The 22,554-nt window shown below is 40.0% G+C and overlaps 1 protein-coding gene across 1 annotated transcript in view; it reads right to left on the reverse strand.

Annotated features, from left to right (window-relative positions):
• Nucleotides 1–128: 128 nt before the first annotated feature.
• LOC112605846 (putative fatty acid desaturase 2-like protein FADS2P1) overlaps nt 129–22,554 on the reverse strand; it is a 38,078-nt gene continuing 15,652 nt past the window's right edge. The window contains exons 4-12 of the mRNA XM_025355779.1: nt 21,683–21,784; nt 14,890–15,015; nt 11,796–11,856; nt 5,950–6,026; nt 5,657–5,754; nt 4,555–4,651; nt 3,735–3,814; nt 1,558–1,683; nt 129–180 (exon numbers count right to left, since the gene is read on the reverse strand). Of these exons, the coding sequence (XP_025211564.1) occupies nt 129–180; nt 1,558–1,683; nt 3,735–3,814; nt 4,555–4,651; nt 5,657–5,754; nt 5,950–6,026; nt 11,796–11,856; nt 14,890–15,015; nt 21,683–21,784 (819 nt within the window). The remainder of the gene's footprint in view (nt 181–1,557; nt 1,684–3,734; nt 3,815–4,554; nt 4,652–5,656; nt 5,755–5,949; nt 6,027–11,795; nt 11,857–14,889; nt 15,016–21,682; nt 21,785–22,554) is intronic.

Consider the following 22,554-nt stretch of genomic DNA (forward strand, 5'->3'; position numbering starts at 1 on the left):
CTAGAACAGCACAGTCAGGTATACCAATGGTGATAATTAATTCCCAGTTAAGCAGGGAAGAGCTCCTACACATGCACCAACCCTCATCAGAGATGCAATTACATGTGTATCAAGGCTGACATTTGGCATCATGTTTCATAGTAAGCATCCACCCACAGGGCTGCAGATTTCTTCAAGGCTCTGTGGAAGGAATAAACAAGATCATCAGGAGGTGAGACTGTAATGTTAAGAAAGCTCTTAAATGGAATTTGCCTCTCTGCCTGGTTCAGAACAATGTTGTCATTTTCAGCTACATCTGATAAATGTCATCCTCTGTTGACCAATTCTGTTGACTGAATTGTTTTTAGTAGGTGAATTCACCTTTCCTTTATGGAGAACATTGAGATTTTCTTTCATTTTATTCTTTTCTGAGCCTATATACCTGTAAATCCACCCATCCTATATTTATCTATCAACCCTATTTTATAATATGGAGGATATTTTTCTAGGCTCTGGTGGTACAGCAATGAGTAGGGTAGATGTGAGTCCTGTCCACATGAAATTCCTGGTCTAGCTTGGGAGATACATATTAAATAATTTATTACCCAATATGTTATTTGAATACAATTGTGATAAACTTCACAAATGAAGAGAACCAGGTGCTGCAAGAGCAGGCGACTAATTTAGTTTTGGGGTCAGAGGAGATAGACATGAGGAAAAGGCATTTGAATTGAGCCTTGGAGAAAGAATGGCAATTGACAAGATGATGTCAAGGGAGGTGGAGGTTTGGGGGAACATTCCAGGCAGAAGAAAAAGTGGCAAAAGGATAAGACAACTAGGGAAGGGAGTTTCACGGCAACTTAAGGTAGGCCAATTGCACTAATTTCTGGAGGAAATTATCTGGGGGACAGAGAAAGAGGAGTGTGGTGGAGAGTCTGAAGCTGGAGCACTGGTCAGGGATCAGATCAGATCAGGCCTGGCCTTGTTGGCCTCATTTGAGATGTTTTTTTTTTTTTTTTCAATCCTAAACTAAAGAGAAAGTTATTAAACCCAGATTACTGGTTGTTAATTTAACCAGCACAACATTCTTTAGGAAATTGTATGTGAATGCCTAAGGATAAGTATGGATTTTCAGTTTCTGCATGCCTCACTACTCTTAATTAATCACCCCAGCCTGAGCTGCACATTTATACCCCACTGGACCCGGCAGGCTTCTAAATTTGCAACACTGGACCAGATGATCTGACAGTTCCTCCCACTACTTAAATTCTAACACATGTAGGAAGCTCTGTGGGGGATAGAAAGGCAAATAATATACAGCCTTGATTTTAAGAAATTTGAAATTTAGTAGGACAGTAAAGCATTTTCACTAAGCTGTACCTATAGGTAAAAGGTCAGTATTATCATTATTTTGTTGTTGTTGATACGGTTCCCTATGGTGCCGTGTAGCCACACTGAGCACACAGGTGACCCTTAATAAGTGGTTATTAAATGAATGATTCATAAGCCACTGAATAGTCTGGGGAGTGGCAGTAAAGACAAATGAGAGCTGTGAGCCAAGAGAAATTATGTTATTACCTGACAATATCTCCAAACGCCCTCAACATGGGTTTATTCACATACTGCAATCCATGCTTGGCACACAGTGACCTCACCAGAGGCGCCACTTTGTGATAATTATGGCGTGGCATTGTGGGGAACAGACTGGAGAAAGATACAAGAGATATAAAATTTAGACCTAAAGAAAAACTCTGAGTTTTCTTCCTTCTGTTACCAAATAAAACTATATCAGCAATGCAGACCCAACCTTGACCTTGCACAATACGGCTGTTCTGGGAAGTTAAAAACCTCCTGCCAAAATATCCTTATCTCTTAACACCTCTGCAAGCCAAGTGGGTGGTGAATGTTTGGGAAATGCTAACAAAGTAAATGTTATCTTCATTGAATATGTTTATATTTTGCCATGTCAAATGAAGGTATGGATTGTCTATCACTTTGAATTACCTAGGGGAGCTGAAGATACCCCTGTCCCCCATCTCTGTCTCTGTCTTTGTCTCTCTCTTTCTCTCTATCCATCTGATACGGTTTGACTGTACCCCCACCCAAATCTCAACTTGAATTGTATCTCCCATATTCCCACGTGTTGTGGGAGGGACCCAGGGGAAGGTAATTGAGTCATGGGGACCAGTCTTTCCTCTGCTATTCTCATGATAGTGAATAAGTCTCATGAGACATGATGGGTTTATCAGGGGTTCCTGCTTTTCTTCTTCCTCATTTTCTCCTGCTTCTTCCTCATTTTCTCTTGCCACTGCCATGTAAGAAGTGCCTTTTGCCTCCCGCCATGATTCTGAGTCCTCCCCAGCCATTTGGAACTGTAATTCCAATTAAACGTCATTTTCTTCCCAGTCTCGGGTATGACTTTATCAGCAGTGTGAAAACAGACTAATATAGTAATTTGGAACCGGAAGTGGGATGTTGCTGAAAAGATACCTCAAAATGTGGAAATGACTTTGGAACTGGGTAACAGGCAGAGGTTGGAACGGTTTGGATGGCTCAGAATAAGACAGGAAAATGTGGGAAAGTTTGGAACTTCCTAGAGACTTATCGAATGGCTTTGCCCAAAATGCTGATAATGATATGGACAATAAGGTCCAGGCTGAGGTGGTCTCAGATGAAGATGAGGAACTTATTGGGAACTGGAGTAAAGGTGACTCTTGTTATGTTTTAGCAAAGAGACTAGGCGGAGGTTCCCAAACACCATCTAACTCCTATCCCATGAATAGATGAATATTCAATAAGTTCTAGTCATGGCATATAGCAAAAAGTCCTGGGATAGGAATAAGGAGTGAGGAGATATGGATTTTTATTTAAGATTTTCCACTAATCACCCAGGTGACTTTCCTGGGTTTTAACTTAATCTTTGATAAAATGTGAATAATAGTCCTTCCTTGTTTTGCTGAGACTTTTAAGAACTAACATGAAGGAAAGGATGAGAAAATTAAATGAGCAAGTGTAAGAGTTCTTTCCTTCTCTGACTATCCAAAATATGGCTTAGGTAAAGAGGATGTGGACAGTCTCTCCCTTGAATATTCTGGAGATCAACTCTCCAAGTGTTACCATTTTCTCTTTATTTTATGGCCACCTAACTGACCTCATCGGCAAAGTATTGCCAATACCATTTGAATATTGCGTCAGGGAATGGGTTTTATCATTGATTAGTTTATAACTTCAGATCTAAAGAGATAGATATTTAAATTAAATTTCAACACAACTTGGTTACCCACTTCTCAAGCCTGCAGGTATCTGAAAATGGAATCACAGGCACTTTTCCAAGATTTCACTCTATTTACTCACAATCTTTTCTTTTCTTTTCCCTTCCTTCCTTCCTTCCTTCCTTCCTTCCTTCCTTCCTTCCTTCCTTCCTTCCTTCCTTCCTTCCTTCCTTTCTTTTTCTTTCTTTCTTTCCTTTCTTTCCTTCCTTCCTTTCTCTCTCTTTCTTGTTTTCTTTCTCTCTCTTTCTTTCCTTCCTTCCTTCCTTCCTTCCTTCCTTCCTTCCTTCCTTCCTTCCTTCCTTCCATCCATCCATCCATCCATCCTTCCTTCCCTTTCTTCCCCATCGTTGCTAATAGAAAGATAGCAGCCTGTAGAAAATGCTGGTTCTCTGAGACCTTGAGCCTAGGGCCTGATCTGGATTATATATGGGGATGTTATAAGTGACTGCACTTGCCCTACTAAGGACTATTCTTGTTACTCACTGGTGCTCAATTTGGAAGTTCAGGTGCCCAGTGAACCAGTCATTGAAAAAGGACTGTTCAATATTACAGGTGGCCAAGACCTGCAAAGAAAAAGCTTATATTAGTTATAAATGAGCCCAAGTGTCAAACAAAGAAAATATTTGAGACCACCTTTGCAAAATTATGACAGTAAGATAAATCTGACATAGTTGACTACATCTTGCTTCTGATCTCCAAGCTGTCCTTTGTAATTCCTGGGTGTAGGCTAAGCTAATTTGGGAGGAACTTATTTTGTAGTTTAACCTTAAAGCAAGGATGATAGTAGCCCTTCCCAAAACTGAACTGCTTTTGTATAACTAATAAAAGGCCATAACGTTAGGATTGTGAGAGGGGCCTGAATTCTGCTAAGATGGAGGCATAGTTTCTATAATTCTTTACTGCTCAGGAGTCATGCGGCCAGAGGTGACAGGATTTGTGACTTTCCCAATTGTGCTTGTAGATAACATCACTATTATAGAAGCTAAGATTAATTTTTTGAGATGTTTTTCAGACTGTCCCCACTCGGACCCATGCATGACTCATGACTTGATGGGTTCTGTGGCCCCACCCAAAGGTGGACTGGGAACATTCTCCACACCCCTATAATTTCTTCCCCAACCGTCAACTAGCACCCATTTCCTAGCCCTCTTCCCATCAAATTGTCCATTGATACAGTTTGCCTGTGTCCGCACTCAAATCTCATCTTGAATTGTAATCCCCATAATCCCCGTGTGTCAAGGGAGGGACCGGGTTCTAAATCAGTGTGGTTAGAAAGATTCTCCCCGAGGAACTCCATCATTACCTGAGTGCTGAGCCAGTCTCGGTTCTCCTCTGTGCTCATTCTCATTGGTATGTGGCTCATCTGGGTAACATATGCAATCCAAGGACTTTCAAGAAACCTTTTGGAGGAATAAAAGGAGGAAGTGATGACTGTTTAGGGTGTTTCAGTAGCAAGCACTGGGCTTGCATAACCCCTGGTAGAGCTGGTTGAGCACTGGAGGAAATGAAAGAGACTCAGAGTTTCCAGTAAAATGGTGATCTTTCTTTTTCTTCTCTGAAAGACCTTTATATCAAGAGATGACACACTAAGCATTCAGCCACATGACTGCCAAATGTATGGGAGCAGAACCTCTAAAGTTTTCTGTAGCTCTAGTGCAAAGATCAAAACCACTAGGGAAATTTAAGGGCACATGCAAACTGGTTGACAGCCTGGGCTTTGTCGTCAGATAAGAGCTGGATTCAAGTTCTGTTTCGGCACTGGCCTTGGCTCTTACTTGCTCTTACATGCCCTTGGGCCTATGATTTAATCTCCCTAAACTTCAGTTCCTTTAGCAGAAAAATGAGCATGATACTATCTACACTGCAGCATTGTGTGAGGATTACATCAAATAAGATAAAGCATGTAAAGCCTTTAACAAAGTGTCTGATGCATAGTAGCTATCATTATTCTTATAATTATTTAGGACTTAGAATAACTTGACAACAGAATGAGGGAGGATTACACTGGAAAAGTGGAGAGGACTATTCAAACAAAAATGCATTGGGAAAACCTCTAGTCATAAAATAACTTAAAAAAAAATTCCTTCCCTGTCATTCTTTGGTAGGGATTACTATGTCTACCTAGATTACAGTTTTAAGGATTTAGGATTCAATTGAAATGCTTCCTTTAAGAATCCAGGACGTGGGTAAAAATGGGGATTGGGCAAATTTTTTTTTGCAAAGGGCTCGTCTTATTCAACTATTTGAACTACTGTTTTTTCACATTTGCTTAAAAACACCTCAGCTGCAAGAAATGGGGCATGATGTCATAATCTAATCTGTTTTAAAACTGATGACAAATAGCTCTGATGGGGAAGGATCTGACAAGGATCATTTGGATTACCGAAATAAAATAGTATTCTTACTTGACCAAATAGATGAGCAACACAGTCCCAAAGATTCCAAAGTATGGGCCAAATGTGATGAAATATCGGATGTAAAAGCTGCTAACCCAGGCGATGTCCTGCAGAGAAAAGCACTTGAAAGTTATACACCCTGAACATGATTTCATTTCTGTTTCATTGGCTTGGGGTCCCTTCACATTCTGGCTGAATCTTATGCCTTGTTATTCAAGGAAGCTATATCTGGAGAGGACACAGCATTTTCATTTTCCCTCTTCTACTTGGTCTAGTTTCAGAGAATGAGCCACATTACTCACCACCCAGTATCTTCGAAGGTACATCACTTGCATAGATTGCAGGTTGAAATATACTGGCATAAGGAGTGGGAGCCCAACTGAAATAGAACAAAAAATGATGCTGAATAAATAAACAGAATGTGTTCATGTGTATTTAATGTTTAGCTCCCACGTAGAAGTGAGAACATGCAGTGTTGGGTTTTCTGTTCCTGCGTTAGTTCACCTAGGATAATGGCCTCCATCTCCATCCATATTGCTGCAAAGGACATTATCTTATTCTTTTGAATGGATGTGTAGTATTCCATGGTGTATACGTACCACATTTTATCTAAGCAGTCTACCATTGATGTGCATTTAGGCTGATTCCGTGTCTTAGCTATTGTGAGTAGTGATGCCTCCTGAGACACACAATTTATCTGTATAACAAACGTGCACATGTACCCTTGAAACTAAAATAAAAGTAAAAAGAGGAAAATCACCTGTAATCTTACTACCCAAATATTACCATAAACATTTTGAATAGAGATATATTAATATATGTTCTAAAAATTGCTATTATGCTACCTATAGTACTGTTTGGTACACTACCTTTAAAAATAAAGCATATCCTGACCATCTTCCCATTTCTCTAAATATTTTCCAGCATCCTTTTTTTTTTTAATTATACTTTAAGTTTTGGAATACATGTGCAGAACGTGCAGGTTTGTTACACAGGTCTACACGTGCCTTGGTGGTTTGCTGCACCCATCAACCCATCATCTATCTACATTAGGTTGTTCTCCTAATGTTATCCCTCCTCTAACCCCCAACCCACCAACAGCCCCTGGTGTGTGATGTTCCCCTTCCTGTGTCCGTGTGTTCTCATTGTTTAACTCCCACTTATGAGTGAGAACATGCTGTGTTTGGTTTTCTGTTCCTGTGTTAGTTTGCTGAGAATGATGGTTTCCCGCTTCATCCATGTCCCTGCAAAGGACATGAACTCATCCATTTTTATGACTGCATAGCTTTCCATGGTATATATGTGCCACATTTTCTTTATTCAGTCTAACATTAATGGGCATTTGGGTTGGTTCCAAGTCTTTGCTATCGTGAATAGTGTTGCAATAAACATATGTGTGCATGTGTCTTTATAGCAGAATGATTTATAATCCTTTGGGTATATCCCCAGTAATGGGATTGCTGGGTCAAATGGTATTTCTGGTTCTACATCCTTGAGGAATCACCACACTGTCTTCCACAATGATTGAGCTAATTTACACTCCCACCAACAGTATGAAAGCATTTCTATTTCTCCACATCCTCTCCAGCATCTGTTTTTTCCTGCCTTTTTAATGATCACCATTCTAACTGGCATGAGATGGTATCATATTGTGGTTTTCATTTACATTTCTCTAATGACCAGTGATTATGAGTTTTTTTTCATATGTTTGCTGGCTGCATAAATGTCTTCTTTTGAGAAGTGTCTGTTCATATCCTTTGCCCACTTTTTGATGGGGTTGCTTGTTTTTTTCTTGTAAATTTGTTTAAGTTCCTTATAGATTCTGGATATTAGCCCCTTGTCAGATGGCTAGATTAAATAAATTTTCCCCCATTCTGTAGGTTGCCTGTTCACTCTGATGACAGTTTCTTTTGCTCTGCAGATGCTCTTTAGTTTAATTAGATCCTGTTTGTCTATTTTGGCTTTTGTTGCCATTGCTTTTGGTGTTTTAGTCATGAAGTCTTTGCCCATGCCTATGTCCTGAATTGTTTTGCCTAGGTTTTCTTCTAGGGTATTTATGGTTTTAGGTCTTATGTTTAAATCTTTAATCCATCTTGAGTTAATTTTTTATAAGGTATAAGGAAGGGGTCTAGTTTCAGTTTTCTGCATATGGCTAGTCAGTTTTCCCAACACCACTTATCAAATAGGGAATCCTTTCCCCACTGCTTGTTTTTGTCAGGTTTGTCAAAGATCAGAAGGTTGTAGATGTGTGACATTATTTCTGAGGCCTCTGTTCTGTTCCATTGGTCTATATATCTGTTTTGGTACCAGTACCATGCTGTTTTGGTTACTGTAGTATAGTTTGGTATACTTGTAGTATAGTTTGAAGTCAGGTAGCATGATACCTTCAGTTTTGTTCTTTTTGCTTAGGATTGTCTTGGCTATATGGGCTTTTTTTTGTTCCATATGAAATTTAAACTAGTTTTTTCTAATTCCGTGAAGAAAGTCAGTGGTACCTTGATGGGGATAGCATTGAATCTACACATTACTTTGGGCAATATGGCCATTTTCATGATATTGATTCTTCCTATTCTTGAGCATGGTATATTTTTACATTTGTTTGTGTCTTTCTTTATTTCCTTGAGCAGTGCTTTGTAGTTCTACTTGAAATGATCCTTTATGTTCCTTGTAAGTTGTATTCCTAGGTATTTTCTTATCTTTGTAACAGTTGTGAATGAGAGTTCACTCATGATTTGGCTTTCTGTTTGTCTATTATTGGTGTATAGGAATGCTTGTGGTTTTTGTATATTGATTTTGTATCCTGAGACTTTGCTGAAGTTGCTTATCAGTTTAAGGAGATTTTGGGCTGAGATGATGGGGTTTTCTAAATATACAATCATGTCATCTGCAAACAGAGACAATTTGACTTCCTCTGTTCCTATTTGAATATGCTTTATTTCTTTCTCTTGCTTGAATGCCCTGGCCAGAAACTTCCAACACTATGTTAAATAGGAGTGGTGAGAGAGGTTGTCTTGTGCCAGTTTTCAAAGGGAATGCTTCCAGCTTTTGCCCATTCAGTATGATATTGGCTGTGTGTTTGTCGTTAATATCTCTTATTGTTTTGAGATACTTTCCATTAATACCTAGATTATTGAGAGTTTTTTTAGCATAAAGGGGTGTTGAATTTTATTGAAGACCTTTTCTGCATCAATTGAGACAGTCATGTGGTTTTTGTCATTGGTTCTGCTTATGTGATGGATTACATTTATTTATTTGTGTATGTTGAACCAGCCTTGAATTCCAACTTAATTGTGGTGAATAAGCTTTTTGATGTGCTGCTGGATTTGGTTTGCCAGTATTTTAGTAAGAATTTTCGCATTGATGTTCATCAGGGGTACTGGCCTAAAATCTCATTTTATTGTTCTGTCTCTCCCTGTTTTTGGTATTAGGATGATCCAGCATCTGTTTTGTGATTACTGTGTTGTATTTTTATAACGTACTTAATAAATTTATTTAATAAATCCAGTAAATGTATTTAATTAAAAAATGTGACCCCAATGCAAGTGAGCAGGAGTCTATCTCCTTAATGCAGCATTCCTGGAATGCTGGCCCCAAGGAAAGATGCAAGTGGAGATCCACGGCCCCTTCCTGGACTGCAATGGGCATTTCAAGTCTAAAAGACGGGGCTAAGAATTAGATCAGTAGCTCCAGGTTCAAGCTGCCTCAAAGAAGCTAGGAAAGCTTGGGAGATTTGAGTCATTTTTGATGAAGGCATCCCTGAACAGCTTCTGCTACCAGCTTTCAAGTGTTTTCAAGGTCCTTGGAGTCCTTCAGTCTCCCTGGATCTTTGGGATTTAGCCCCATTATAGTGTGTTGAGGTGTCAGAGATGAAGAAAGTATACTTGTTTCCTGGTGAGAGTTATTTACCTGCCTTTTCCCCAGCATCACTGAGGCTTCCCAGGCACAGAGGATCCTTGAGATCCTCTGACTTTTGACAAAGGCTGTCTCCCTGGTTAAACTTTAGTTAGGATCCTTTGAGCCCTCTTCTCAACTAGGCCTCATCCTTGGCCTACGAGAATTGCAGACTCTCAGCACAAATGATTTCATCCACTCTCCACACTAAGAAACTTGAACAAACACTAGCATAGTTCCTCAAAGCTCAAGGCTATCTCTCTGGGATAATCCCAGCATCCTTGAAGTTTTTACCTGAGAAAGCTCAGGGCTGCCAAAATAATTTACTGTTTATTCTGGCAAGTGTCTGACTATAGGCACCTGACACCCCTTTTTATAGAGCATTTACTTTAGGACACTGACAATTATAAATCCTTTGTGTCTTCTTTTGAGATGTAGCTTCTACACTCCAGAAATGTATTTCTCAAGGGCCTGGTAACAATCTCTTTGAAATGTAGTCATCAAGAAGGATGGGGCTCTTATCTGTCAGTCTGTTTGGGAGGATAGGAGCCTAACTTTGATAAGTACCAGTTAGCAGACACAGACAGCCTGGACAAATCTTACCAACCAGCTCCTCCACCCCCACCCCATCTCCCAGTGTCTTTCAGTACTTTTCCTTTAGCATGCTCCAGCATTTAAAAAGCCTCTCTCTCACTTTTGCGTCAGGAGAATTAAGCTCGGTTTATGGTGAAGTCTCTCTCCCCTAGTGCGATAGCCTGAATATGATTTGTCTTGCTGCCTTTAACAACTGTCTGGTTTTGTTTCTTTTTGACAGTTTGAGTACGACTCATTTGTACCCAAGATGTTAAGCTAGCATTTGCCGGGCAAGGCCACAATAAAGCAGCTCTTGGTGGTGGTAGGGTGGTTTGTGAAGTGGGCATTTTGCAGTGAATTAACACCATTCCCTCATTTCTCATAAGGTAAGGGCATATTGTCCCACTTCAGACAGGGGAGGTAAACACATGTTTCTCAGGAGAGTTCAGAGAAGAAACTCCAACAGGGTTTTCTTTTCCAGACACACATCTAGTCAGGCTGGGAATCAGCTACCTTTTAAAAATGGGACACCGATGTCCTCATTCGTCTTTTAGGTTTTGCAAGAGCAGCGGGGCAGGTGACGAGTGCAGGATGGGGAAGGCTGAATTCCCACTGTAGAGGATCCAGCAGTGATGGTCGACCTCACACTTCAAAAAATTTGCCCCCTGCTATCTTCCTCTGGCATGATAGGGGTGGCCATTTGTGGCCTACACGTGGGCAAATCAGATCATCTGCAACTGTGTTTCTCAAGCCCAGCACTGCTGACAATTTGGGTGAGATGATTACTTTTATGAGGGGCTTCCTTTGCATCGCAGAATGTTTAGCAGCATCCCTGGCTTCTATCCACTGACTGCCAATACCTTCCCTCCTCCTCTGTTGCGATAACCAAAAAAATATCTTTTGACATTGCCCCTGGGAGGCAAAATTGCTCTGGTTGAGAACAACTGGACTACAGGAAATGTTTGGTTCTTTCCCTGATTTTGGTTTATTCCCCAGATACATGTTTTAGTTGGGCAGATTTGGGGGTTTCTTGAAAGCTTTTTTTGTGAGCTGTTATGAGTTTGATATTGGTTAAGAGCAGTCTTCGCTTATGATGTTCTTTTACTGGTATCAGATTTACGCAGCTACCTGTATTTTCCTTCAAACTTGACCCACATGCCCACACTCAGATATATATGTCTCATGCCTTTCCACAGCTATATGCAGGTCATGGGAGCAGACAGCTTTCTTCCACACAAGAGCACTGCAGGTGCCCTTTGTTCCCCGGCCTCTCCATTTCTGGTGTCACACTGTCAATGCTTCAGATTTATCTCCCCATCTCTACTTCCTCCCTACCCAAACACCATTATTCTTTTCTCTTGATAGATGTTTGGTCTTTCCAGAATGACAGTCCTTGATGCAGGTCCCTTGACTGGCAGCCTGGCTTCCCTCCCTCACTGGGTATCTCCCTCCTTCCCCATCCAACTCTCAGAGTGATGAGGTGCTGTTTAAAAAGGCTGTTTATTTTTCCATTTCCCTTTGCAGATTTCCACCCCAGGGAGTCTGAAATAAGACATGCTGCTTTGCTCAATAGCAATAGGACGTGGGCCGGTCTCTGTGAGAGCATTCCAATTGTGACTTCTGCCTTGACAAGTACTTGCTTCAAGGAAATGGGATATAAGGAATGTGGCTCTGGGAGACTCACCCATGTAGAAGTACAGGTGCTGCTTTTCATAGTTGATGTATTTGATTTTCTTCTTGCCGTACTGAATGGAGAGAGAATAAAACAAAAATAAGAGACCATACTTCTGGTCATCACACTCAAGGATGCATGTGTGTGTATGTGTGTGTGTGTATGTGTGTGTGTGCACATGCTTGTGTGTGTCTAAAATCTTTATGGAAAGAACCATCTGATCAGTGTTCATTAGCTTTCAAGTCTGAGGCACTAGAAGAACCAGAACCAGGATGGGAGGAAGAAATATTGTGGCCTCGTCTTGCTTTCATTATATGTGGGTAATTCTATCACAAATGGAATATTCCATTGGATTGTAGGAATTGTATCATTTTTTTGTTCCTGTGGGAATCATTTTGAATTTTTTTTTCTCTTTATGTGAGGTGGAATGGTCACTGAAATGGGACATTTCTGAGTTTTTCTTGTGCTTCTTCAACTATGGCATTTAGGATTCTGCTCCATATTCATTCATTCATCCAACAGATGTGTGATTCATTCATCACAGTCAAGAATTTTCTTTTAAATTCATTCATCCAAAAGATACTAAATGGTAATACGATAAAATATATAGTCATGGCCCCTCCTGTCTGTCTCATCTTTCTTCTTTTATGTTCTCATCATTGAAGTCACACTATCATTTATTATTTTAGCCCATGATGATAGTACATATAATATTTATTATACATTATATAATTACTATATAATAATATAATTATAATATTACATTCACTACTGAGAATTTGATTCATTTTCTAGGAGTCTCCTTAGTTAATCTGGCATATAATCAGGGCACAAAGGCAGCAAATGCTTTGAAAGGAGGATAGAAGTAATGGTTATATCTCTAGTATCTAGCAGACACTCAATAAATGTTTATTGAAGGAATTAATGAATAAATGATAATTCACACTCACTCTGTATTTTTGCCTATGTTCATTCAGTTAAAACTCTGGGCAGTGTTTGACTCTTGCTTTCTCCTTTCCTTTGATATCTTTCCTCCTATGTATAGATTTCTTGTATTTGGATTTTGTAGTTGGTCCTTCCTTCTCTTATTGTCAAAAATTATAAGAAATATCATAGTGATAAGGTAATAATAGCTATTTGCAGTTATTCCTAAACCTTTAAACATTTTAGTAGCAGGAAACATGGTAAAGGGACTAGTTGGAAGTGTGTGGGAGTGAACAAACCATAATGGACAGATTGTGAGTATCAAAAGGAGGATTCTGTCTTCCAGGATATAAGCACGGGACATAGAAGAATTAATAAATGCTTGCTGAAGAAACTTAACATTTGAATAAAGTATTAGAAAGGCAGACAGTAAAGAAGGAAGAAAGGAAAAGCCCAGGGCTGATTAGAAATGTTTTTGATGTGAAACTACTGAATTTTAGAGTTTAAATAAATAATTTTAAATAATGTCTTGTGAGTAGCTTTGAAATTATATTACATAGAACTCTCATGTTTTAGGGATATCCCAGGAGCAGCTTGAGAACTTGGAGAGGTAACCTCTATTGTTTATGAAGAAGTAGCATGGGTACTGAAAATAGCTCTACAGAAGGCATGTCTGAACTCAAGCTGCTTCACGAACTTCCCTGAGACAAACTCCCTTGCTCTGTAGGAGGAAGGGGAGATATGAGGGGACAACTGGAGAAATCAATACTTTACAATTCTAATGATGATCATAGAAACCCACAAACATCAGGGAAGTCCAATGTGTTTGCGGAATCATTGTCAAAAGCAACTGATTTGTGATCACATCACCAAGAATTTTTTCAAAGCAAGAGACCTTATTTTCTCTTTCAGCTAGGGAAAAGGGTGAGTCTCCCAAAGATGAAAAAAACTACTTTCAAGAAGTTGCACAATATTTGGTTAATGGACCAGACAGGCAACAACCGAGGAGGCTACACCATTTTATTTTTATAAGACTCCTAGTTTTTCTAGGAGATAGTGACCTCTTGCCAAGTATCTGACTCTCAGGTACTTCACTTGAGGGGAGGCACTTTTCTTTGGTTATCCTTATACCTCCTTTGCTTAAGAAAGACTCCCTCCTCACTTTGGGAGGCTGAGGCGGGCAGATCACGAGGTCAGGAGATCAAGACCATCCTCGCTAACACAGTGAAATCTCGCCTCTACTAAAAAAGAATATAAAAAATTAGCTGGGAGTGGTGGCGGGCACCTGTAGTCCCAGTTACTCGGGAGGCTGAAGTAGGAGAATGGCATGAACTCAGGAGGTGGAGCTTGCAGTGAGCTGAGATTGCGCCACGCTACTCCAGCCTGGGCGACAGAGCGAAACTCTGTCTCAAACAACAAAAAAAGACTCTCTCCTAAAAATCTTGGTAATTGATGTTGTCCTTTACATGATGGTTTCAAGTTGAAGTTTTAAAAAGTAATCATTAACTGAGACATTCTGAAGATGACTTTCCCCTTCCTTTTTCTGTTGTTTAAGAAGCTCAAATTACAGGTGAGACCTCTAGCTCTCTTCCATGGCATTTGGGCTGTAGTTCATGTATAAATGCACCAAAATGAACATGAACGAAATATAACAGCATAGAGTCTTCTAACTGGGCTAGAATTAGTTGAGATAACTAGGTACGCGAATGTACGTGACCTAGTGCTTATTGAATATATTGACCTATATTCTCTCAGTGAATGTTTCTCCACGCCCTGTTTAAACCTCAGACAGTCATTGCAACCCCAGTCATCTGGTTCCACGATCTAACACTGGCTTGTATTGCCTCAGAGAAAATGACAGGCACTGGGCAGGGACCCATCTGTCACTGAGATTGCTCAAACAGAGTAATGTGGATTCCCATATTTCCTGCTGTGGGAGGTTGGACTGGATGATCTTTAAGGTCATAGACTTAAAGGTTACGACTCTAAATGCCCTCGTATTCTTACAGCCCCAGATTCAGTTATTTCAAATCTATATTTTGAGCCTAAAAGAAGGAGAAATGTTGTCAGATTGTGTGTGAAGCCAGAATTTCTGGCTTGATTTTTCCAAGGCAAGGCTGTAAGCCTTTCCAGGAACCACTTCCAGGAACATTTCCCCAGTGCTCAAGATTTCTAAGTGTACCTTGACAGGTTGTGAATCTCCGAGCAGAAAAAGTGGGCCCATGTCAATATCCGGGTCTTTGGGGTAGATGTTCGGCTTTACGTGATGTTGAAAGTGCCGGTAATTCCACCAGTTTGCTGACAGGCCCTGAGGAGAAGAGAGGGCTCGTTACTTGAAATAATTCTTTCCTGAAATACCCTTCACTCTCAGAGTTTTCTGCATGCATCCCCCAAGTCAAAATAAGACATCTGAGTTTCTCTAGCTTGCCTCCACTGCTGAGCCACAGCATGACTCATCGGACAGAGGCACTCATAGCTTACAAAGAAATAAATCTCTGATCCAGAAACTCAACTTTAGGCTAAAAGTCTTGGTAATGAAAATCATAAAAGCTGGTTCAAAAGAAATGTTTTCCCATCCTTCTCTTATTTGATCTTCATTAAAAAAAAAGCTGAAGGTAGGTGGGGCAGAGAGAATTGTTTCTATTTTACATATAAAGAAGACTTAGCTCCGAGACTTTAATTAGTTCTGGGGAAAAAGAAGCGGCCCCAGGTATCTTACTTCAATGAGTGTTTCAAAGAATCATGGATCTGAAGTGATCTCCTTGGGGGGCTTGGCTCAGATCCTTGCATGTCTCGGTTTCAATGCTCTCATACAAAAATAAATGAGAATAAAAAGATTTTAGCTGATGCCAAGCTTGAGTCACCTCTGATTAGGTTGTTTGTGATTTTTTTTTTTTTTTTTTTTTTTTACCATAGAAAGTCTGAAATTTTAATAGAGCAAATAATTTGGAGGCACATCAACCTAGTTACATATACCAGATGTATAAATACTGCTGCATGTTTTGGGCAAGTCACCCAACCTCTTTGAGGCTCAGTTCTATCTCCGGTAAATAACATAAGCACATTTACGTCTGTGGGTGGTCTGGGGAGTTATGAGATGACGTATGTAAAATGTTGGCATGCTGAGATATTCAGTTTTTCCTCCTTTATGTTAATCATTTACAGAAGAATGAGCAGCCGTAGTAGTTTTTTATTGCATATTTGACATAGCTTAGCAAGCAGTCTATGCATGTTCTAGTCCGCTCTGTCCAATGCAATAGCCATTAGCACATGTGGCTATTGAGCAACTGAGCACTTGAAAAGCGACCGAATAAAGACAAGCCGTAAGCATAAAACACCTACTGGATTTTGAAGATTCAGTATGAAAAAAGGAATGTAAAATAGTTCATCAATAATTTTTACATTGATTACATGTTGAAATAATACTATTTTGAATATATGTGGAGTAATAAAGTTACCTTTTAAATATGACTATTAGAAAATTTGAAATGCAAGTGTCATTTTAACGTGGTGCATTGTATTTCTGTAGGAGCATGCTGGTCTGGACACCAAACATCTGTAGTAGAAGGGGATGGCTCTTTATTTGAATATCTGTGAGCATTAGCATTGTGTTTCCATAGTCTTCTTTGCAGTTGTTTCTTAGCAACCCCCATCTCATTCCCAATTAACATTCCCTAACCTTCTTGCAACCCTCCAGCCTGAGTCTATATCCTGAATCATATGCCTGAATGGGGACTTTCCACATATATATATATATGTGTGTGTGTGTGTGTGTGTGTGTGTGTGTGTGTGTGTATATATATATATATATATATGGATCTCTCTCTCTCCTCCTCACCCAGAAGAGGGGGGACAGAAATTGTTAAGTATAGTTTGTGACACGTTGAGCTTGAATATCATGAAATATCATATATACATGATATATATGTGATATATATATATTTTATATATATATATATATATATGGATAGTTCATGATGCTTAAGCCTCAACATGTCACAAACTATACTTAACAATTTCTGTCCCCCCTTCTAGGGCCCCATCAGTGCTCTGTGTTTCTTCCATCAAATTGCATACGATGGGTACAAAGTTACAGCTAGACAGGAAAAATGAGTTTGGCATTCTATTACACATTAGGGCAAGGGTCCCCAGCCCCCAGGCCATGGACCGGTACCAGTCTGTGGCCTGTTAGAAACTGGGCTGAATAGCAGAAGGTGAGTGGCAGGCAAGCAAGGGAAGCTTCATCTGTATTTACAGCTGCTCCCCGTCATTCTCATTACAGCCTGAGCTCTGCCTCCTGTGAGATCAGCTGCAGCATTAGATTCTTACAGGAGCACGAATCCTGTTGTAAACTGCACATGTGAGGGATCTAGGTTACATGCTCCTTATGAGAATCTAATGCCTGATGATCTGTCACTGTCTCCCATCACCCCAGATGGGACCCAGTAGTTGCAGGAAAACAAGCTCGGGGCTCCCGCTGATTCTACATTATGGTAAATTGTATAATTATTTCATTATTACAATCTAATAATAATAGAAATAAAGTACACAATAAATGTAATGTGTTTGAATCGTCCTGAAACCATCCCCCACCCACTGGTCCATGGGAAAATTGTCTTCCATGAAACTGGTCCCTGGTGCCAGAAGGATTGAGGCCCACTGCAGTAGGGTGACTGTAGCTAACAATCAGGTATTATATATTTCAAGATAGCTAGAAGAGAGGATATTGAATGTTACAACAAAGAAATGATAAATGTTTAAAGTGATGAATATGCTAACAACCTTGACTTGATCATTATACAACGTACATACGCATTGAAACATCACACTGTACCTCATAAATACATACAATTACTATGTGTCGATTATAAATAAAAATAAAATAAAATGATAAAAGATTTTTTAAATTGCATATGAGCCACTTACTCTTATAATTGTGTATTTATTCACACATTCATTATTTATTTTGAATTATGTCCTAGGTGTCAGATAGTTACTGAGCTAGGCATTTGGAACATAAAGATAAACATGATAAAATGAGGTTTCCACACTTAGGAAACATATAATCCAATGGAAGTAGTAGATAACTGAACAAGGACAATGTGATGAGATATTCTCCTTTTCAACTAAGTCCCCTGAGAGCCAATGTTTGGTCTCTTCCGCCCGCTGACTGTACTCTTTTAGCCAATGACTATCTGTGGTGGTGAGCAGTAATGTGGGAGACTGGCTTTGATTCATGATACTACGGGGAGCAGATCTTAACAGGTAAAGCTTAGAATAATGGTCAAGTAATTATGGGTGTGATCCAAATAAGCGCCTTCTCTTGGCCCCTCTTTCTGGAAGCCACTATTGCCAGAGACAAGGGAAACAAAATACTCCACAGGCAAGAGAGGATTATCAGCTGCCCGCCAAATAGGCTGCCCCTTCCCCAAATTCTAGGCAGGAACAACCCTGTCATTCCACATTTCCACGTTAGGTCTATTCTCAGTGCAGTAGAAAAAGGGCAGGGAACATCACACACCGGGGCCTGTCTGGGGCGGGCGGCTCGGGAAGGGATAGCATTCGGAGAAATACCTACTGTAAATGACGAGTCGATGGTGCAGTAAACCAACATGGCACATGTACAGCTGCGTAATAAACCTGCAGGTTGTGCACATGTACCCTAGAACTTCAAGTATAATAATACTACTAATAATAAAAAGAACAAACCCAGGCTTTGGAATGAGACGAACCTGAATTTAATCTCTACTTGGCTATCTATTTAGGTGTGTGACTTTGGGCAATTTCCTCATCTATAAAATGGATGAGGCCTCTGAGGGGATTGCAGAAAATAACATGCTTGACACTTTCCTTTTCCTTACCAAAATAAAATGTTTTAGGATGTCATCATGGAATCAGTATAGGCCAGATTTTCTAGGAAGATCTTAATTTCAAATGTTCTGTCCCACTATCCCTATAATGAGACTTGATTCTTAGTTTTTTTATATGTGCATACTGACGAATAAGAAAAATATGCTACAAGGAGTCCATTTTGATTTTAGTATTTCACAGTAGTCCAAAATGTATGCAAACATTTCATGGTTTATTTTGGGAAGTGCTCTTTTATTGTGCAAACACTGGAAAGACCAGAGCATATATATTTTTTCTCAGTTGGTAAATGAAAATTCTAAAGAATCTCCATATTGGTGCCTTTTGCAGGAGGTGGTGGGGGGAGGCAATTGACATGAGGTTAAGTTTTAAACTTTAAAATTGTATGCATGTCTAAGGCGGGGATGTTGCTGTTTACATTATAATTTTCTTTGTTACATCCTCCCTGCCCACCTTTCCTCTCCACAGGTAGTTTTCTCTCCTGCACATAGTTGAAGCCAATGTTCATTTTGCTCATGAGTCACTGTTTTTGCCTGCAAAAAAGGCAGAGTACACTTGATTTGCTTTTAGAGCCATTTCCAATTTTCTTACTCAGTTCACAAGTCATCAAGGTTATATTCATTTCGACTAGTGCAAAATTGTGTCTGGAGACACAGCTTAGGTAGAAATAGCTGTGTACAAATCTGGATCAATGGGAAACCAGTGATTTATTTTTTAAAGTGCCAGCATGGGTGGGGCTGATCTGAAATATTTCACATACTGGCACTGAATCCACTGCCAGCTACCTCCAGGGCAGATGAGTCTTACCTTTCCTCTGACTCCTCAGAACAGAGGAGGAAAAATGGGCTGGCCTATTACCTGAAACTCGCAATAGCGTAAGAAACCGCCTCTGCTTTTATTCTGTGGTAAGTATCTCTGAGTGAATTCAGAAACAGCCTCATCTATCTTACGATGGTGAAGAGAGGGTGGAATAGAATGCCCCTAGGAATTTTCTGGTCAAATGTGACCTGTCACATGAAATAACAACCTATTATTCATTCTAACTATTTTGGGGGACACGTCTCAAAATCCAACTCTGTGTTATCCGATTGACTTAAGGCTCAAACTGATCAGTGGGAGAGAGGGTAGGTAAAAGTAGGTGATTCCAGGTACCTTGCAACTCAGTGATGATGTGATTTATCTCCATCTTCTTAATACTTCAATGATTAAACATTTTTCTTATTGATTCTGAGTCTTCATTTTGATTATGGAAAGACTGTTCCTAGGTTAGTAACAACTAACCATTATTAAGCATTTCCTGTATGCCAAGACACTTGGTTGAGCATGCCACATGAGCATTGAGTATAATCCTAACAACATCCTAATCAGGTTGAAGCCATCGTCTATCCTCATTTTACAGTTGAAGAAACTGAGGTTCAAAATCATTAAGTAATTTGTTCAAAGTGACCCAGCTCATGAGTGCATGAATTCTCACAGAAGGCGGGTTCGTTTTTGCAGGTTCGAATCACCTGGGGAACTTTCAAAAAACACTGATGTCTAGACTCTACCAGAGATGAATTTAGAATATCTAGAGATGGTGCTTAGGCATCAGGGCTTTAAAAAATAAGTTCTTGAGGTGGCTCCAAATGATAGCCAGCATTGAGCAGCTCTGCTCCAGTGCCTACAATATTTAGTGCTGTGCTATGAATTCTCCACTGACCAGTTTATAGCCATTGGCTTAAATACTTAACCCCTCTGAACATGAATTTCAACTGAAAACTAGGAGTACTATGTCCTCACGTCATTAGAATTACTTGAGAAAATAGCCTAACGGGACTAGTTCTGAACTCGGCACTTGTCAGGCTCACACATTGTGAGTCCCCATCTGTGCTTCTGTATCATTTGCTGTAAGTAGTTACTGCTCACTACTCTCTGTGGGCCTGACTCCAGCATTGTCTTCACTCTTTCATTAGTTGGCTACTTCCAAGCCGCTACGGGCTGGGGAAGCAGATAACCAGAATGAGATATATGTATAAAATCACTGTGTTAGGGAAGAACTAATAGGCTCTGAGTCAGTGCCCGTGGGTTTTTCCTAAGGGGTCCTGGTTTGAACACAAGGATTTGGTTCAGTGGAAGGCTCACAGGCATTTGCTTCCCTTCTAGGCCAGAGTACATAGTGACCAAAACCTAGAAAGTTCTAGAAAAGCAGAGATCTAGTTTAACTCCTAGTACTACTGATGGGAATACTGAGGGCCAGAGATAGAATGTGATTTACTAAAGATCACACAATGAGTACAGTCAGAGCCAGGGCTGGAAGCCATGCTTGGAAGTCCTGCACTGTTAACTGGTTCATTCATTCATTCATTCATTCACTCACTCATTCTTTCTTTCTTTTTTTCATTCCTTCATTCAACAAATGCTTATTGAGGCGCTCCATGCGCCAGGCAGTCTCCTAGGTGCTGCATTGCAGTGGTGCATAGGACAGTGTACCTGCTTCCTGGAGCCCAAGTAAGCGGGGATAAGACCAGCTGTCATATCACTACCTGCTTTTTCCAGCAGTCTGGATTTTGCAATCCTCCACTCTTGAACAGAGCCACCTGGCTTTTCCTGACTAGTCTTTCTGTTCACTAGTATCTGTTTTGCATCTTTTCCTTTATTTCTTCATAGCTGCCCCCTCCTTGCCCCCACCCCTAGGACTATCAGGCTTGCTGGTCTCCCCTAGCTTCCCAACAATAAACCTTCACATCCCTTCTAAGAATATTCCCACTTATGATTCCACAATGCACATCGTCATTTTTCGAGGCACACACTTTCTTCTATGAGGTGATTCCTTAGGGCAGGGGGATGCCAGGGATTCAGCCAAAGAGTCTACCAGGGCAATACAAAATATAAGAGTTTCTTAAACAGAACTAAATGAATCCTCACAAAAAATTTAAAATTCTCATTTCAACACATATTTTATGATGTTGTATTATATATGAGTATATATTATCTACCTTGTCAGTACACTGACATTTATTTGTGGGGTATCGCAAACATTTTTTACTGATATCCATGCACAAACATGGGAACTACTCCTTAGGGACTCATGTTCAGGAATCCCCCTCATGCTCCCTGATGTCCCATACCTTGAGATGGCACATCACAAATTTATGCATCACGTGATTCCACTTGGACTTCTTAAATATGGAAAGGTGCCCCACGTCATGCTGCAAAAATGAGCTCTGGGCCTAGGAGAGATGAAGTTACTGTTAGAGAAATTGGGACCCTAACAAGGAATCAATCAATGAGTCCCGTATTAGATTCACAACCTTATTTGAGAACAGTGGGTGGTCTTGTTTGACCTCCAGCCAAAATTAGTTTCTATCTCCCAGACATATCCTGCCTGATCTTTCCAACTTTTATGCCTTTGTTGTCTCAGCCTGCAATGCTCTCCTTGTCACTTTCAAAGGTTTCCAGGATGGAGTGCAAAGACCATGGTCTTTGGTGTCAGACAGATTTGAATTCTAAACTGTTCTTCACCATTAACGAGCTTCACGACTCTGGGCAAGTTACTCGGTAGCTCTCACCTTCAGTTCTTCATTTGATAAAAGGGGCCACTAATACCTGACTCACGGGGTTGTTGTACTACTTACGTATATGTAAAGTGTCCAGCTTATGCTATGCACTAAACAAATATTTGTTTCCTTTCTTGTTTCCAAAAGTCACTTTTCAAGAAATAAAACAAGATGATTTAAGAAAAAGAATTAACATCCAGAATTCTGGAACCTGGAAACACATTGCAGTTAATTCTCTACGAAACCCTTTCCAATGATTCTCATGAGAATTAAATGATGCTCTTTTCTGCTCCAACAGTACATGCTTGTTCCTTTCCTGGGGATTAATAGCATTGAATTGTGCCAGGCAGTGTGTTTAGCTGTTTGTGAAGGACCATTTCCTCCACTAGATGAGTTCTCTCAGGAGCAGGGAGCATGTTGACTTTTCCTTTGTATCGACAACA

The sequence above is a fragment of the Theropithecus gelada genome, chromosome 14 (assembly GCF_003255815.1).
Source record: "Theropithecus gelada isolate Dixy chromosome 14, Tgel_1.0, whole genome shotgun sequence".
Taxonomy (NCBI): domain Eukaryota; kingdom Metazoa; phylum Chordata; class Mammalia; order Primates; family Cercopithecidae; genus Theropithecus; species Theropithecus gelada.